Genomic DNA, 17203 nt, shown 5'->3' with positions numbered 1-17203 from the left:
TCTTGAATCTGTAGCAAGGTTCCTCAGTGACAGTAAGAACTGAAGACCCTATTTGCAGGATGAGTGTTTGAACTCATGTTTTTTTGTCTCGTATGTCGTGGATGTGAATAAATGGATAATATTCTTTTTTTTAGCAACTTTTTATATCCTCAAAGCTCCCTTTAGCCGTCTTCCTCCTGTTGTTAGCATTTCAGAATAAGTAGTCTTGATGAAGTTGGTCTTTTCCTTGTAGATGATGTTCTCAAGATAAGTAATCATACATTTATTTATTTTTTCCTTGGAAGTGTACTGCCCAAGACAGAATACGCTGCTCTGTCTGGGGTCTGACATCGCTGAGTAGAGCGAGTGATTACTGCTGGTCTCTTAGGTTGTGCTTCTTTCTACATTAAAATAGCACTTCTGGGTGGAGTGGTTCATTTCTGCAACATTGATGTTGTTGCATGTGAATATCCTTTGTTTTCCTGGCCTTTTGTTTGAAATATCCTTTTCTGCAGAGTGCAAAACATAGCCCATTATTTCCTGCTTTATATTTGTGTGGTTGGTTATTCTTATCTAAATATTGAACCCTACGTATCAGTATTTTTAGTCAGTTTCTCCATACAGTGTCAGACTCTAATCCTGTTATCCATTACGCTTCCTAATCCTCCAAAAATATAAGTATTTCCACGTCTAATAAGTATGGTCTTAATTCTGCTGCTCACTTTACCAAAGGAACACATTGAATAATGTTAGATCTAGGAGAGATTTTTTGGAACTCTTTGATCCATCACTCAGTTTTACCTGTGAACCACTGCTAAGTGCTTTATATTTAGAGTTTTGTAACTGTAATTTATGTAATTATAAAGCTTATGAGGGCTTTAGCAAGCCTATGATTTCTTAATTTGCTTGTGAAAATGTTATCAAAGGTTATGTCAAACGCCTTTTAAAGTTGAGATATGAAACCTGTTACTTGTCTGCTATCCATAGAGCTGCATTGCCCTATAATGGAAAGAAATTGGTTTGGCTTTGTGCAGTGTGTACTCAATACCTTCATGTTGGTTGTTGCTCATCTTGTTATGCCAAACTTTCAAAATGTTGCTTTTCTCTCTGAATTTTCTCAGTTAGAATTCTGAAATTAGGCCACTATAATAAAGCATAGAACAATCCCATTAGCTGATTTCTTAACTTTACGCTTGGTATTTATAAGTCACTAGTAGATAAAGTTCTGTAATTATTTTGAATTTGCTGCTAACTCAGAATACGTCGGTAGTACAGAGCAAGCCTCTTTTCCTTTTGACTTGTTTTTTACAAGTGAGAGGGCAGGAGTGCATAATACATACCTACACATGTGATACAGCTATAAAATTTCTTTTTTTTTTTCCTCATCTGTGTGTTGGATATCATTTGTTGACAGGAAGCTACATTTTGTGTCGTTCTACGTGGAGCCCGCCTGGGTCAGGCTGTGCTAAGTGATGTTCTTCAAGCTGGCTGTGTCCCAGTCATCATTGCTGACTCCTACATTTTACCTTTCTCTGAGGTTTTGGACTGGAAGAGGTCTGTACGCTAACTGTTGTACATCCAACATGTGCATAAGGGATATCCGTTACATTCAGTGATTTGAGTGGAATCACTATAATAAGTCAAATCAGTACTGGGGGGTACAGTGAACAGAATACTTGGTGAGATAGATGTCCTTGATGTGTTTATGCACCAAAAACAGGAGCGGAAAACAAAGGAGGCAGAGATGACCGAGCATTTGGTTATCCTGTAGCCAATGATATCTTTTCTAAAACAGACTTGTGTTGCTGTCTTATGCTTGCGCTGTGTGATGACAGATCTGCATTCAGATGCCCAAGAAGTATGTGCCAAAAAGGGCATCATATAAACACTAAATTTATTATATTGTCAGAATTCCGAAGTTCGTTTGAGACTGAAAAGTATTATTTTGTAGCTGAGCATGCTATGTTATGAGTTTAGATTTTTTTTTTCTTTTCCATGCATAAACAATGCCCAGTTATGTTATCTTAGGATAATACATACAAAAATTACTAATTTGTATGCATAGCACTATATATGCTATTACTGGTCACCCCAAGAGATGTAAGGTATCAGCAAGTCAGTGGCAGTCTGGTGATGGGAATTCAGGAAATCTGAGTCTCTGTCCTTTCCACGTTCAGTGGTTTGTCTCCACCGATCAGTCGGTAAAATAATTAACTACACAAAATAATTAACTACACTGAGAGGAGACTGCTTATTTCTGCTAACATCTTCTGAGCACATCATATTGGAATAGGGCAAGGATCTGGGTTGACCTCTTTTAACGTGGAACTTCCTTATTCTCACCTTCCTGTTTTCCTGGTTGTTTGTTTATAGGGCATCTGTTGTCATCCCTGAAGAAAAGATGCCAGAAATGTACAGTATTCTGCAAAGTGTTCCCCAGCGACAGATTGAAGAGATGCAAAGACAGGTAAAATAATGTACTGTATTTAAATTATCCTTTATTTGCAGATCATGTGGGTTCATATGCCTGCCTTATAGTGGAATTTGTTGGAATGCAGTATTAGTTATACTTTCATGTTAATATTTTGATTAGTCTACCTTCTCCTTTCTTTATGTTTAGCATATGCATTCACCATTACTTTCCAGTATTTTATCTTTAACCATCACTGGTACAGCTAAATCTGTTAAACAGCAGCTGTTGAGCAGTACTACGTTACCCTTTAGGTCAGGAATTTAAGAATACTGCATATGATTGCAATTGCAGAATACTTGAGTTGGCAGGGTTCAGTTACTCAGAATGGAATTTCTCCAACCTATATTTTAACTTACATGCTATTGTGAAATGTATTATAGGATCCTTAGCATCCACAGTGATCAAAGCCTTCCCATCCAGATCTGAAATGCAAAATTGAGGTTTTGACCACCTGCTTTTTCATGTAAAGATCATATTGTATTTGCGGTGAGTGGAGACTACTAGTTCCTACCAAGGTAGTCAAACTCTGCTTTCATGAGCTTTTTTCTTGCGTCCACTCTGCTTTCTTAATGCACACAGGGATGGAAACTCTTGCTGAAGGCAAGTTTACTGCCTGCTCTTACATATTAACATGTTTCTGATGAAATTGCAGCACATATTTGTTTTCTTCTTTCTACACGGTATCTAAATTGATTGATATCTGAAAGAAAAAGTTTGAGTCTATCCCAAAAGAAACTTTGGCTTGTTGATAAATTTTAATCCCTCAAAATGTGAGGGAAACACGATTTGAAAAATGTTTTAAATATTCTAAATAAGTTGATGATTCCTCTGAGAGGGAGAGCTCACTAATTTTGCAATTGGAAGAGCCAAGATCATAAATTGTCCAAACTTGCGAACAAAGTCTGGTTGGGTAGAGTCAAAAGGAAGTATTACATAGTTAACTACAGTTGATGCTGATTCCTGTTTGTAACAGCAGCAAAGCTTTGCTGTGATGGGCACAGCCATCATAGATTGCTTTAATTCAAGAGCTCATGCTTACAGCACTAGCTGAACAGATCAGCACTGATAGCAGTGTGAAGAGATTTGTTGCCAATTTACATGTAGGGCAGGATTCATGTTGTTCCATGCTGTTGAACCATGTTTCATTTGCTGGTTGGACTGTATGGATGACATCTTTGGGCCAGAGATGAATGAAGATGTTAGCATATATTATAAATTTATAACCAGGATCTGTAATCCTTCCCATCTTTTTGTACTGAACATACATTGTTATAAGGTAGGGAGATATTGTTACTGTTTTTCCTGATGAGGAACCCAGGCATAGAGAAATTAAGTGCTAAATACATAATGAAAAAGTAAACTATCTGAACTCAGGTGGCTTTTAGAGGTGCGTAGGATTTTTGTATTGAGGTTTCTCCAATGACTGTGAGGACATTTCTGAAATTTCCTTGCACGACCTCAGTGACAAAGTCATCTTTTGTGTGGTACTTGTAAAAAGTAACCCAAGCCATGGTTTCTCTGGGCATGACCTACAGCACTCTAGTTTAATTATTTCTACCTAGACAGTGCTAAAATCTATGTTGTGTGTAATAATGCTGGATGTGTGTGGATAAAATAGATTCTCAAAGGTAGCAGTACATGTCTTTCATGCCTGAACTATTTTGTAAGCTTCACTTTGCTGTACTGTGAGTCTGCAAATATCACAGTAGCCATCAGAGGTCTCCTTTCTCTTTATTCCCTACACACAAATGATCTATTTTGGAAGGGCCCAGTGGCAGCACCAAATTGCCATGGGCAATAGCAGAAGGAGAAGTAGCTTCACTGTTACAATGCCTAGAAACACAATTTTGCTTGATTTTTCTTATTTTTCTGTGACGTGAATGTGGATACACTAACACAAGGATGTTAAGCATAGTAAAGCTTTAGAACTGACATTGATAGTCTGTTGAAGTGTGCAGTGACTTTCTTGTTCATTTTACTAATATTACAAAATAATCATTTTAGGGTAGTGTTCTTCTACAGAGTAAGTGTTTTACATCATGGACAGCTTAAATAGTGATTTTAAAGTATGAAATCAGGAAACCACACTAGTTTGTGTATTTTCGCTTTCAATTTTCCCCTTTACATTTACAATGTATTTCTTGGATACTTTGCAATAAAACAACCCTAAGTCAGATGATCTATAAGCTATCTATGTTATAGGTAACTGTACAAAATTAAGCTAAAATAGAAAATATTTAAGTACACAGAATGCAGTTTTAGTCTGTGTCTGGTGAGAATTTTTTGGATTATAGCTGGTTTGCAGTAGTCATTGGGTCCAAAGCATCACTGAACACGTTGGAAACATCAATTCTATTGACTGGAGGTGAGAATCATCTCTTTCTAAAGCTCTCTCTCACACGTTGTTTTGTTGTGAATACAGTTTTGTCTTTTGGTGGTGAGAATATTGGAATGAAGTTATAAGGTCTGTCTTTCTCTTGTCTTCCTGAATTTATTTCTGTCTGCATGTTGAGGATACTTGAACGTGTTATCCATATGTTTCGTGTGCTGTCAGCTGTATTTACAAGGTAGAGTCCAAGTGTAAGCATCTGTGAAATTCCCTTGCTGTTACATGGTTCTGTGTCCTAGAAATCTCATATGGTGAAAAACTTACTGACTGATACTGTGCTGACTACTAATAACTTGATTGCTTTTCCTCATTGATAAATGTGCAGTAATATTGCACCTGTGCTACAGATTCGTTTCCTTCCTCCTCCTCAGTCTCACAGTAGGGAGTAGTTGCATGCTTTACTTACTTTCTTTCAATTTGAATGTTTCTGGAAAAAAAAAAAGTCTTAGGACTTTTTGGCTGGCCAAAATATCCTCCCATTTTTTTCAGTGTCTTAACTTCACTTATTGACAATGTACAGTGATAAATGAATAAAGATTCAGAATATAAAGCTGAAGTGATGCTAGGAGAAGAGAGAATTTCAAGTTGGAATGCATCTTCTGGGGAGGCTGGTGCTCATGGTAGTTCAAAAGCAAAGTGAATTTGTGACAGGCACTCTATTTAGTTTCTTAGGAACTACTGAAGTGAAACTCAGCTGATACATGTTTCTGGAATAAATCTGCAAGCGAACTGGAGAGATTTATGCATGCTTTCAGATGTGATCAGCAGCAGTCATTAATACATTTTATTCTGCTTAGCCATTGGTAGAGCAACAAAACTTCAAAATACTGGTTTTGCAATAAATGTTTTTCAGTAATACTTAAACCACTTCAACTTCAAGAGCTAATAACACTTTATATACGACAATTTGATGTTTTTTTTGTCAAATGGAAGAAAGTTGACTTAAAACTGGCCTTGTAGCCTTTTTTCTCCAGATGATTTTATTTTTTACTAAGAATTGTTCTTACCTAGATGAAACAAAGGCATTTAGATCACAATAATCATGTTGTTTCTTGTATTTATATTGTGAAATGCCTGGAGTTTGCTATAACAGTTACAAAAAGGTTGGTCCATATCTGATATCAAAATGAAGAAAAAGTGATCTTTGCAAAGAGCTTTGACTAAAATTGATGCAAAAACTGTTTTACACCACCTCACAGTTTCCTTTACAGGTGGGTTGTGTTCAGGTTTTAATTTAAAAACTTGGTTTTATATCCACATGAATGACTAGAATTCCACTAAGGGAAACCATATATTTTTGATAAAGACTTGTGAAATATGCTTTGCTCTTACCTGCCGATTAACATACTTTCTCAGTAAATTAAGAATACAATTGACATGCTCTGACATGAGTATGGCTGAGATCATCCTCTCTTTAGCCAAACATAAATCCTTGCTCTAAATTTGTCCTGGTTTTTAGTAGGATGAAGCACACACTCATCATAAATATCAGACTTTCTGGGTGTTATAACCATTGTGGAAGGGAAGTCTTGCTATCTGACTGCTTTGGTTTCACTGGCTCTCTTGATAATGAAGTAGTTGTTATCTGTATATGGAAAACCTCATAATTAAAAAAAAAAAGCTGTGTTAATTTGCCAGTTCTCTTAGTTGATTAGGTACTACTTGTGCAGTATTTTATTGCAGCTGATTCTCTGGAGATCACATGTCCAGGTTTATATGTATACAAATGTTTTTTTCCCAAGTTGACATAGATTGTCTGCTTTTAGGAAGTAAACTTCTATCTATGCTTAATGTCTGCTTTGTTTCTAGAAGCACTTCTAGCTGTGCAACTGCTGAAGAAAAGAGGATCTTAAAGAGAAATACTACGCTTACAATATATAAGAAACTGTATTTGAAAAGATTTTCTGAGATTTAATACACGGATCATAAGCATCACATACTACTGTCATGAGAAGGGTAAAATACAGGTGCCTTATATTGCTGGTGTGGCCTGGCCTATTTCCTATAATACAGCTTTATTTTGCCCAGTTGTTTTCTAAGACAGTATGTAGTATGAGCTCAGAAAGAGGGGCAGTAGTATTTAGTGATGTGAGCAGAGTCTAGTGTGTGGGAAATCTGATTTAATTCCTACTGCCCTGCAATTATACCTAATTGTGTTGAGATCTCTAGAGATTAGCTATATTAACATATGCTTTTATTGTCCAAGCTTGCAGAACTTTTTGCCCTCAACAGTTCCTGGTTCAGTTTCCTGCCTTTCCTCACAAACAGAATAGTTATTCTCTGCTGTGCTCATACCCTAGTCTATGATGTTGTGAAAAATTGTTATGTATTTTCAATATTACATGCATGGACTATGCCTGTGAAAACTGGAGGCTAGCATGTTGTAGTTCTTAAAATCTCCAATGTATTGATCATCAAAAAAGCCTCTGCTAGTTGAGCTGCCAAAGTTAATAGCTGTCTTATGCATCTCTGGGCCCGCTGTCTTGTCTGTTTTGTACAGTAAGGTTGTCATTCTCATTTTCTTTGAAGCTTCCTTGAACCATCCCCCTCTCACAAATAGTTCCATATGGAGTCTGAAACACTGGCAGAAGTGCCCAGAGGCAAGTTGATAAGTAGTTCAGCTGTATGGCTACTAACCCAGCAGACTTGATGCTATATCCTTATGCTTTCATTTTCTCTGCACCACAAACCAGCACCTAGTTAATAGCAAAGTTCTAGAAGTGGAGGGGCAAGAAGTAGAAGTAAATGTAGTACATATATATGATGAAGAGGGAGATCAGATTTTTTTTGCTCCTGAAGAGGAGGAGTGAAATAGGGGAAGAAAAAAGGCAAAATAAAACATTGCTAGTATCTTCTTATCCCATGTCTTGGAAGTTTCCCTTCCAACTAAGTTTTTTCTAGTGTTTTGCTTTGAAAGTCTGTTAATCTATAAAAACATACTTCACCACTGTAGTTGATACAGAAATGTCTTTGACTTGCTTGACATTTTTCTACAACTTAAATTTTATCTTCTGTGTCTTTTTTCCCTTCTTTTTTTGTGAGTTGAATTCATTTGAATATACAGACATTTTGTAAATGTTTTTCCTCACTAATTATCAGCGTACTTGGAAGTCTTCTAACACAGAGAGGCTCATTAAGGCATAGAATTGGAATATGAAAGTGGTCAAGAGATGGGAATAAAAGAGCCATTCCTTTATTTATTTAGGCATTCATTCTCACAGAATGGATTTTAGTAAGGAGATTGATTTTCAAAAGAAGGCTTAGTGTATGAGCCTGTTCCTTTTTGACTATATAACGCTTTCCACCTTTCAAAAATAAAACTGTTGAATTAATATCTAGTCTGGAAGACAGGATGACTTCATGTGTTCTCTTTGAGCTGCCATAAGCAGTTAATGAAAATACAAGTTCCATGGCCAGTCGTGGTCAAAAGCAGTAACATAAAGAGTTTTTAGAAAAGAGGTAGAGAACAAAATAGAGACCACTACACTGCTGCTTAAGTCTGTTGTGTATCTGCACTGTTAATACAAACCATAGTTACAGTTCTCTAATCGTAAAGATAATATAATAGAGGAAGGGTGATGAGAGATTTCATGAGAGGAGTGATTAAGCAGCCTAAGACTCTTCATCTTGAAAATGAATGACTGGGGATAAGATAAGGAGCTAGAATATAATACAGAACTACAAAATAAAATCATGAGTAAAATGAGTGGACATGACTGTACACTGTTTGGTACAATTTCATTTGATGTGCCCTAGGGCTTCATTGTTGGGAATCTGTTCTATAAAAACATAAAAGGAAATGACCTTGTCACAGAACTTAGATTTAGTCTGTGGGACTCGTTGCTTTAGTGTTTTGTGAGTGAAGGGTTTGTATCTGCTTAAAGGGCGAATGAGGAAATCCAGGGAAGGAAGATCTGTCAGAGATGAATGAAAAGGTGTGCCCTCTGGCTTAGGAAGTTCCTGAGTTGCAAACTTACGGGAGCTAGAGCATATTTTGAGACGTGGTGGCTTGTGCTTGTGATGTCTGTGTGTAGGAGTTCCTAAGGTGTTTGCTGTGGGCCATTGTCAGAATATAGGAACAGCTGGATGCATTGCAGTCTTGGTGATGCAACTTCAGGACTCGGATTTGCAGAAGACCTTGGTAGTATGATGCCTTGTGGAATAGCCTTGGCAGATTTTCAAATATATCTCAACTTCAGTGAATGCCAGACAATTTAGTGAGAGAATTTTTATTATGATGTATAGCTTCCTTCTTTGTATGAATCAGTAATTCACGTTCCCGAAGCCCCACAAAGTAGTTTCCTCAAATAGTGACAATGTGGCATTCCTGATTTTGTTAACTAAAGCTTTAGATGGTCACAGCCTCTTGTCTTTTCAGACTGGGTAGACAATTGAAAGCTTAAAAAATATACAAATTCAGTTTGAAAATGTACAACAACAAAAAGAAGAGAAAAGTGGATAGAAAATGTGTATTTTGCAGTGTTTGTTCCCACAGTCGGAATACCTGGACAAGCTGTTAGGTTTTTTCTAGTGCACGTCCCATGTGCCTCAGCCCTGACCTGAAGGAAAGTTCAGACTCCAGGTCAAACGGAGCTGAAGACACATGCATAAATCAATGACTTGTTTTAGTGCCACGTTAAGACAACATGAGTGGCTGGCTTTTCTGACCCCTCCTCCCTCTCATTTAATGTGCTTCTTTGGCTCTTCTTTAAAGAGGGCTCTGCAGAGTAATTTCAGCTCTTATCAGCTTGCTGACAGCTATATGAGCCTTTCTGCTGGCTCCAGGCAATGAGTGCAGGCGTGTGAAACTTCCCATTCCTCAAGCGAAACAGTCCTGGATGGAGTTAAGGCAAATGGATGGTGGGTGGTGCAGCTCACCTAAAGGAGGTGGGATTTAGTTCTTGTTAATCAATTAAACAGAACTTCATTTCAGTGTCTGGACGTTGGAAGTTCTTTGAGTATAGTTAGATTTTACAACTCCTTTTTAGTGAGAATACTCAACTTCCAGCTGCAGCTGGAATACTCAACTTCCAGTCTTTCCCTGACAGGGGACAGCTTCTGTCTCGGCGTGCTTTGGACTCATCATTATCAAATTTAAACGAACTTTCATCTGTCTACCATTTGTAGCATTTTAAGGAGTGCGATCGGAGAGGCTAACCCTGCTTTAATCCTCCCAGAGTGCTTCAGTGGAGCTCCGGGTCCCCCATAAATGTCAGGCCTGGACAATTTGCCATCTTATCAGATGCAGTGAAGTTAGCTGCAGCTCTCTCACCCTTCCCCCAGAGGAAAGATTTGTTGCTGCAAACAGCAAAGGAAAGAGAAAACTTTTTCCTGGCTTATTGCCAGGGTCACCAGGGGAGTTGTAGAATCCTTGGCATTTGTATATGAGCCTTTCATTGCTCCCCCTCTCCTCTTCTTTGTTGTGGCGAGTATTCTTATCCTAGACTTTTTTTTCCTATTGTCTCTCCAGCCATTGCTTTCCTGAATGAAGAAGGCTGTTTTTATGCTTGCTGTATTATAGAGTGGTCTTCATGGCATCTCTGAGCAAGAGCTTACAAAACTGAGAGCAATCAGCACCTCACTGAGTAATTTTTTTTGGGATGCAGTTGTGTTGCCTTAGTATCTAGGTTTGCAGCCTCTGAACCTGAAAAGGTTAAACTTGAACTGTAGGAGGGGAATTGTGCTATTTTAAGACTTCTTAAAATCAATCTGTATGTTGTTGTAAAGTGAACTTTTGATGCTTATCCCTTGCAGATTGCTATACACAGCTTGAATATACTACAGATAAACCCACATGATCCAAAAATTGGAAAAGCATGTACTTTTAAAAGAATACATGAGAATCTTCGTGTCATGCCCACGAAGCATCTAGCTGCAGATAAATGGATGATCAAACCTCTCTCCTGGTGTTCCACTAATTCTCCATTGCTCTCTGTTCTCCCTCTGCTGCTGCTTAGTCTGTAAACATCAAACTTTTTTGTCAAATTTCCTTGTTCCACTTACCCCTTCCTTCATTATTGGAACTGTTATAACATTAGCAGTTATCCATATAGTATAAGCACACTGCATTGCTGTAGTAATTGCATTTGAGTGTGTTGTAGCTTTGTCTTGGATCCATTTTCCCAGTGAGTGGATAGAGAAATAACTTTTCCAAGGTCGAATCACAATATTAATAATGGAATTTAAAAGTCCTGGATCCTGTTTTAATAACTAAATCGAACGTATCTTGTAACACAGTAGGGACGTTTGGCTTTAAGTTACAAAGGCTTTGCGTGTTCAGTAGAAACAGCCTGCTGCCAGATAATCTTTAGATGCCTTTTCCTTTAGTCTTCCTAAGTTGTGCAGAGATATCTAACAGTTTTGTAGATGCCTGTATGTAGGAAAACTCTATCTTTGTTAGGACTGAAAATGCAGGCTGTGCTAGGAATATGCTGTAATGCACTTTGGCTCATAAGCAGCATGACTTGTGTTTTGGGGTTGGTTTCTTCCCCTTGTTAGATTACTGTTAAACTTAAGGAATAGTTTCCTGCAACTGAACTCAGCTGGGTAATGCATTCTTGTCCCGCAGGGCCCACAGAATACTTGGTCTCTGTTTCTTCCTCACACAGCATGGTCTACCATAAAATGCTTCCCAACGCTGTAGCAAACAAAAGCAAAAAATATCAATGGTCCCTGCTGAGGTATGGGGAAAAAACTCTTTCCTGATCCTGAGTTTGGTGATTAGGTTAAGCCTGAGCATGAATACAACAGCCATTAACCAACTGTCTGAGGTACTTCAGTAAGCTAGCAGCACCAAACCCTGGCTTTGCATTCTTCCTTTCACCACTGGTTTGTTTCTAGTCTGTTGCTACCTGTGTTCAGTAACCAGTGCTTCAGGGAATCCGATGGGAATCGAGCTGCCTCTACTGTAGAGGCCATGTTACATACATATCAAGGGGAGAGGAAAACCAACTCCTTCCTGACATTTTTAATTGTTCAGGTGAAGCAAAAGATCAAACTAGAATAAATATGCAAGCACAGGTCAGAGCTGTACTTTTCCTTTTTTTTTTTTTTTTGAGATAGCAGCGACTTCCGTGAGAAGACTTTTCTTTGATTACTTCTATTTTTGCAAAACCTGGCTTCATGCAGTAAAGAACATTCCTCTATAGCACGCTATTTTGGATGTATTTCAAGAAGAAATAAATAACTCTAGTTGATGTCTTATCAATTATTTTATCCATGTAAAATTATTTTCAACACTGTTCCTTTGCAGTGTGACCATCTCACAATGTGAGCACAACCAGCAATTATTAGTGACCTTACCTATTTAATCAGACAGTCATACAGCCATACACAGCTCAAGTAATGAGGGATGAGGTGTGTTTCCATAACTTGAGCTAATGTCACTTATTTTTAAGGTGTGGAGGAAAAAAAGCAGCACCATGTTCTAAACCAAATTTGTAGTGTAGATACGGAGGAGAAAACCATGGCTGCCAGTCATTCAGCTTTTATTTTCATAGAGTTCAGTAAGATGTATTGGTATTGAAGTAATGCCTGTGGGTGAAAATTGTCCAATGTTGAGAACTGCATATGGGTGGAGCATATGTATGTTTATGCTTATTTAAAATAGAACTATATAGCTTACAGGAAGCATGAAAACATGTCTTCATCAAAAGGACAAGTTTGTCCTGGTAGAGAGCTTAAGCTCTGAAATGAGGTATGTGCTGATTTTTGAATGCTATAATACGGTGGTAACCCTACCTAGATTTTTTTTCTTGCTTCAAAAAGCTGTCCTTTCATGTGTGTGATTGGCATTGGGCTTGCTTTGTGTTTAACTTCTCTAATCAAGGGAATTTAAGCTTCTATTCTCCCAGCATTAGTACAGCAGTCATGGGAAATCTCAAACAAGACAGATCTTGTTGCAGCAGTTGACACAAATAAAAGCAGTTGTGCTTTTATTTATTTATTTTTGATGCTGGATGCTGATTAAAAGTTTCCAAGCATCCTTTAGCCATGTTATAAAGCCAACCAGCAGAGAGCAGGGCAGCTGCTGAGGAGGGGAGATGCTAGTGGACATAGGACAAGATCGCAGTGGGAAGCATCAGTGTGTGTAACTCAGAAAGCTGGGAAAGGTGTAAACAGATCTTCAATTTATCTGTAGAGTGGGCTCTCCAAACACTGTTTTATTGGCCAGTGGCTCCTGCTTTACTAACCTCTAACCTCTGCAATACTCAGAGGTGCTGCCCACCAGCCAGCCTTGTCTTTGAACCCCCCTTGGCTCCTGCCACCTCAAAGGCTTGCAGTCAGATTCCTGTGTTTTGCTTGGGACCTCACCCCTCAGCAGGATGCCTGCAGCAGGGAAAACTGATCTACCTTGAGAACATAGACATTTGAAGGCAATACCCTTGGGACTAGAAACCTATTGCTTTCAGTTTCAGGAGCTGTCCATCATTTGTCAAGAAATGTGGCTAAAACCTTCCCCCAACCCCCAGCTCATGGTCATGTTGTAGTTGAACATTCTCCACAATTGCGCACACATATTTGTTTTTTATTATTTTCTGGACCACTGTTGAATCAATGATAGCATAACCCCAGCTTATCGTAGGTTTGGTTTCATGCAGTTAGCGGGGAGCGTGCAAAGGACAAACTATTGCAAAAAGGATGATACGCACCCAAGTCATTGTGACTGCTCCTCAAGTTAGGTATGCCTGCTCCTTCACAGTGACAGCCTGATGAAATTGGAGTGATTAGGGAGCCTTACAAACTCCTGGAAACAAGGGGAAAGAATGGGCTATTTTTTTTTTTGTCTTTGTCATTATCAATGATGATTATGAAGATGTGGCTGTCTGGAAGCCAGATGAGAATTTGCATTACTCTCAGCCGTGGTTTTTCTGCTGTGCCAACACATGTATTTGCCTGTAAGTAGAAGGACAAAGCTGAATGTTCTTTGGGAGCAAAGGGAATGCAGTAAATGGTGGCCATTTTTGCATGACAGTTTTGAAGCTCTAAGTGCTCTATGAAACTACACTTTTTTTCATTCTGCTCCTTTCTTTACTGACTCTGTCTTCATGCTTTGCAGCAGTATTCGCAGCTGAGAATGGGCAGGCTCTGTGCTGCTGGTAGTGTTGATACCTATTTGTTGGCTCTGTAACTGAAATATATTTTGGCAATGGATTTGGAGGGCGCCAGCACACTAAGTCAGGCTTCCTGACTGATGCAATGTTGCCTTCTGCAACAGAGTTGTCATGTTGGCATACTCCTTAAACAAAGAAGCAAGTTTGACCTCCAGAAATCTGTGGTGGGAGGGGAAAACACCAGTGTTTAGTGGTATATCCATCTATTCAGGTCTCGCGTTCTTGCTGTTTTAAAAACTGAGTTACTATTTCTAGGATCAGAAGTAGTGGAAATCTGTTTTAGGGGGGTCAGGATAATGTAGGATTTCAAAACAATATAAAATGTCACCATTTCATTCTAATAAAAATAGCTACTTTGTGTATTTGAGCAGGATATTAACCAGTGCAGTTTATTGTTTGTAACCAGATGAAAACCTTAAAAAAAAAACAAAACTCAAGCTACAAATTATCTGAGAGTATGGAAGCAAGACTTCCGAAATTTTAACTTCAACAGGTATGCTTCAAAGGACCATTCACGTATATGCATAGTATGTGTTTTTCTACATGTGGATTACTATAATTAATACAAGTGATTCTTTTCTATGTACCAAAGAGGAGAATTTGAGGAAATCTTCAGTGTAAGGAGCTGTAGATTAATATCTGTGCTTGCACTAACATTTTCCTTTACCCTGAGCTCTCTTATGAGTCAGCATTTGTCAAGTAGTTTACAGCAATAAAACCGAGAGCCAGTAGAAGTGAGTTACTCCCAAGTGGCTGGTATCTGAAGGGTAAGACTAGCATTTTGAACTCTGACCTCTGTTCCTTTTATGAATTGGCAGCTTCAAAAGAAAAAGGGAAAAAAAGAAATTTGGATAGTGGAAAGGCTTATTTTCTGCTCTTTGTTTTGTATCTGAGGTAGGCAAATATGCTTGTTTTATGACTGAAATTACTATAGTGGACTACATTAACATAGGTGATGAAATTCACCTTCTGTTTTACTACTTGAAGAACTATTTTTTGAGATTGGATTATGATAGATAAACAGCACCACAAAATGTCCATCTAGAATCTGTTTTGTAAAGTGTAGGACTGTAATGATATAAATGCTTTGCATGCTCGGCCTGGAGAAATGTCTTCTAGTAAAGGAATATTTCTTCATATGCCAGTCATATAGGTTGGTTCTGTGAGTTAAATAGGTGAATTAAAAATTTTGGGGGCTTTACTTGGGAATCAAGCGCTCAAGACAGAAGACTAGAAAGTTCCCTTCATGGAATATTTTTCTCTTGATCTAAACATTACAGAAAGTGTTCCTTTCCTTTCACTTTCAGACTTGTCTAAAGAGCTTACCTCTAGTTTTGAGTAGTTATACTGGCACCCCAAAAGAGAGCAGGCTTTTCAGAGTGTGACTTTATTTTTTTCCGTAGCCCGAGACATATAAATTATGTTTGACAAGTGTAGTCTGTGTCCTTGTTTCTCCTCATTTGAAATCTTTGTGCCCCTCTGCAGAAATGAGCCTTCAGGACTTTGAGGAGAATATCCTGGCCCAAAGCTAGTCTCTTACTCTGTCCTCCTCTGATGCTCCCTTAATAAGAGGAGCACAGATTGTTCAGGAGGTATTTCAAATCACCATAGCTCTTCAATTTCTCTCTGAAGGACCCTATTTTTTCCTCACTGATCAGCAAGAAAAGAGGGAGCCAGCCTACCTCTGATATGTTGGGTTTGATTGTGTGATATTGCTCCTAAGAGTCCTAAATCAAACAAGCACTTTTTTAAAAACCTGAATTCTTACCACTTTATAGAAACAACAAACTGCCATCTTATTCTTAATTGTATAAAGTCTTCTGAGGGTTTTTCATAAGCCTGTTTAAAAAAGCAAAGATGGCTCTGTTTTTAGCTGACCCAGCTGGTATCAGTTTTGCTGAAGAACTGCATGCAAAAAGTGATGACTTGAGGATGACAGGGATCCTCCATCTGAACTGAAGATTTGTTTTGGAAAATTATGTATAAAATGTTTCATCTTCCAAAAGACGAACTGATGCTTCCTCTTCAGTCCCATTTTACCTTAAGCGGCTAGACTGCAGGGGATGAGAGCTCCAGTTTGCTATCAGATTATTGTATTTCATCAGCTATCCTCATGTGTATCTTTAGTGTGGAGCAAATACATGATAATTCAGTTTATCTTGAAGCTCAGTAGCCTAACTAATCTTACTGCACAACAGAAAGGTTATAGGGTGAATGTGACTGATTATAATAGCTTACTTAATGGACAATAACTTGTTAGATCTCACTAACTAGGAAAGCATTTGATTATACTACAGTATCATGTGTAACTTTGGAGCCTGAAGGTCTTTGTGGATGACCTTCCACGACTAGAGCTGGTATATATACACAGCAGAGCTGTAGATGTTTCTTGTAATAACTCTTATTTCGCTCCTGAGGGTACACGTTTTAGCGACCGATTGCTGAAGTCAGTCACTTCGGTAGCATTGCTTGGCTAAACGTTAGTTTTATTAATTTAAGGTTTCTTTTTACAAATAATGAGAGGATAAAGCTAAATTCTTCTCTCCAATCCCAAATTTACAAAGGCCTGAAACAGTTACATCTCGTGAAATCTCCATGAGGGATATTACATATACTGCTGAGATGCTGAAGTAGAAGCAAAGGGTCAAATGAACATCAAACATTTAGCTGTAAATAACTCACAGAACCAGGATTCAAAATAAAATCACCTAGTTTCCAGGCCAGTATAGTTGCAGCAGCTAGGTCACGCTCTTCTGTTCAGCCAGACTTCCCTAACTCGATTGATCAGGGAGTAAGAATCAGAAACACGGAGCCACTGAAAAAGGAAAACACTGAAGTAGTCACCTCAGCCAGCGCGAAAATGGTTACATTTTGAGGCCTCGTAAATCTTTTCAAGGCATTTTGGAGAGACTGAAGTCCTGCCGTGGGGCAAGATCTTACAGCATCATGGCGCCTGACCCAGAAGCTGAGAGAAATGATGGTTTATGGACAATTAACTTTTACTGCTCTTCTGCAAATCTTGTCTTTTCCCTTTTGCTAACTTGACAAACTCCCACCAAATTGTGGGGTGGTGAAAAGACAGAAGACTAGAAAGTTCCCTTCATGGAATATTTTTCCTCTTGATCTAAACGTTACAGAAAGTATTCCTTTCCTTTCCTCATGCCTAGTGTTTTTCTTTTCACAAACTAATAACAAGATTTACATTGATCTGTCTTGCACTCTACACCGGAGCACCATTAGCGGCATTAA

General features: G+C 38.4%; 1 protein-coding gene across 6 annotated transcripts in view; it reads left to right on the top strand.

Moving 5' to 3' along the window:
* Positions 1-17203, top strand: part of EXT2 (exostosin glycosyltransferase 2) — a 72535-nt gene that overhangs the window by 12062 nt on the left and 43270 nt on the right. For all 6 annotated transcript variants that reach the window (XM_083838251.1, XM_083838249.1, XM_083838252.1 and 3 more), the window contains 2 exons: positions 1394-1533; positions 2353-2446. In XM_083838251.1, the coding sequence (XP_083694377.1) occupies positions 1394-1533; positions 2353-2446 (234 nt within the window). The remainder of the gene's footprint in view (positions 1-1393; positions 1534-2352; positions 2447-17203) is intronic.

This window comes from Anser anser (genome assembly GCF_964211835.1).
Source record: "Anser anser genome assembly, chromosome: 5".
NCBI classification, from domain to species: domain Eukaryota; kingdom Metazoa; phylum Chordata; class Aves; order Anseriformes; family Anatidae; genus Anser; species Anser anser.
Note: the sequence above shows the minus strand (reverse complement) of the source record. Positions and strands in the feature narration are given on the sequence as shown.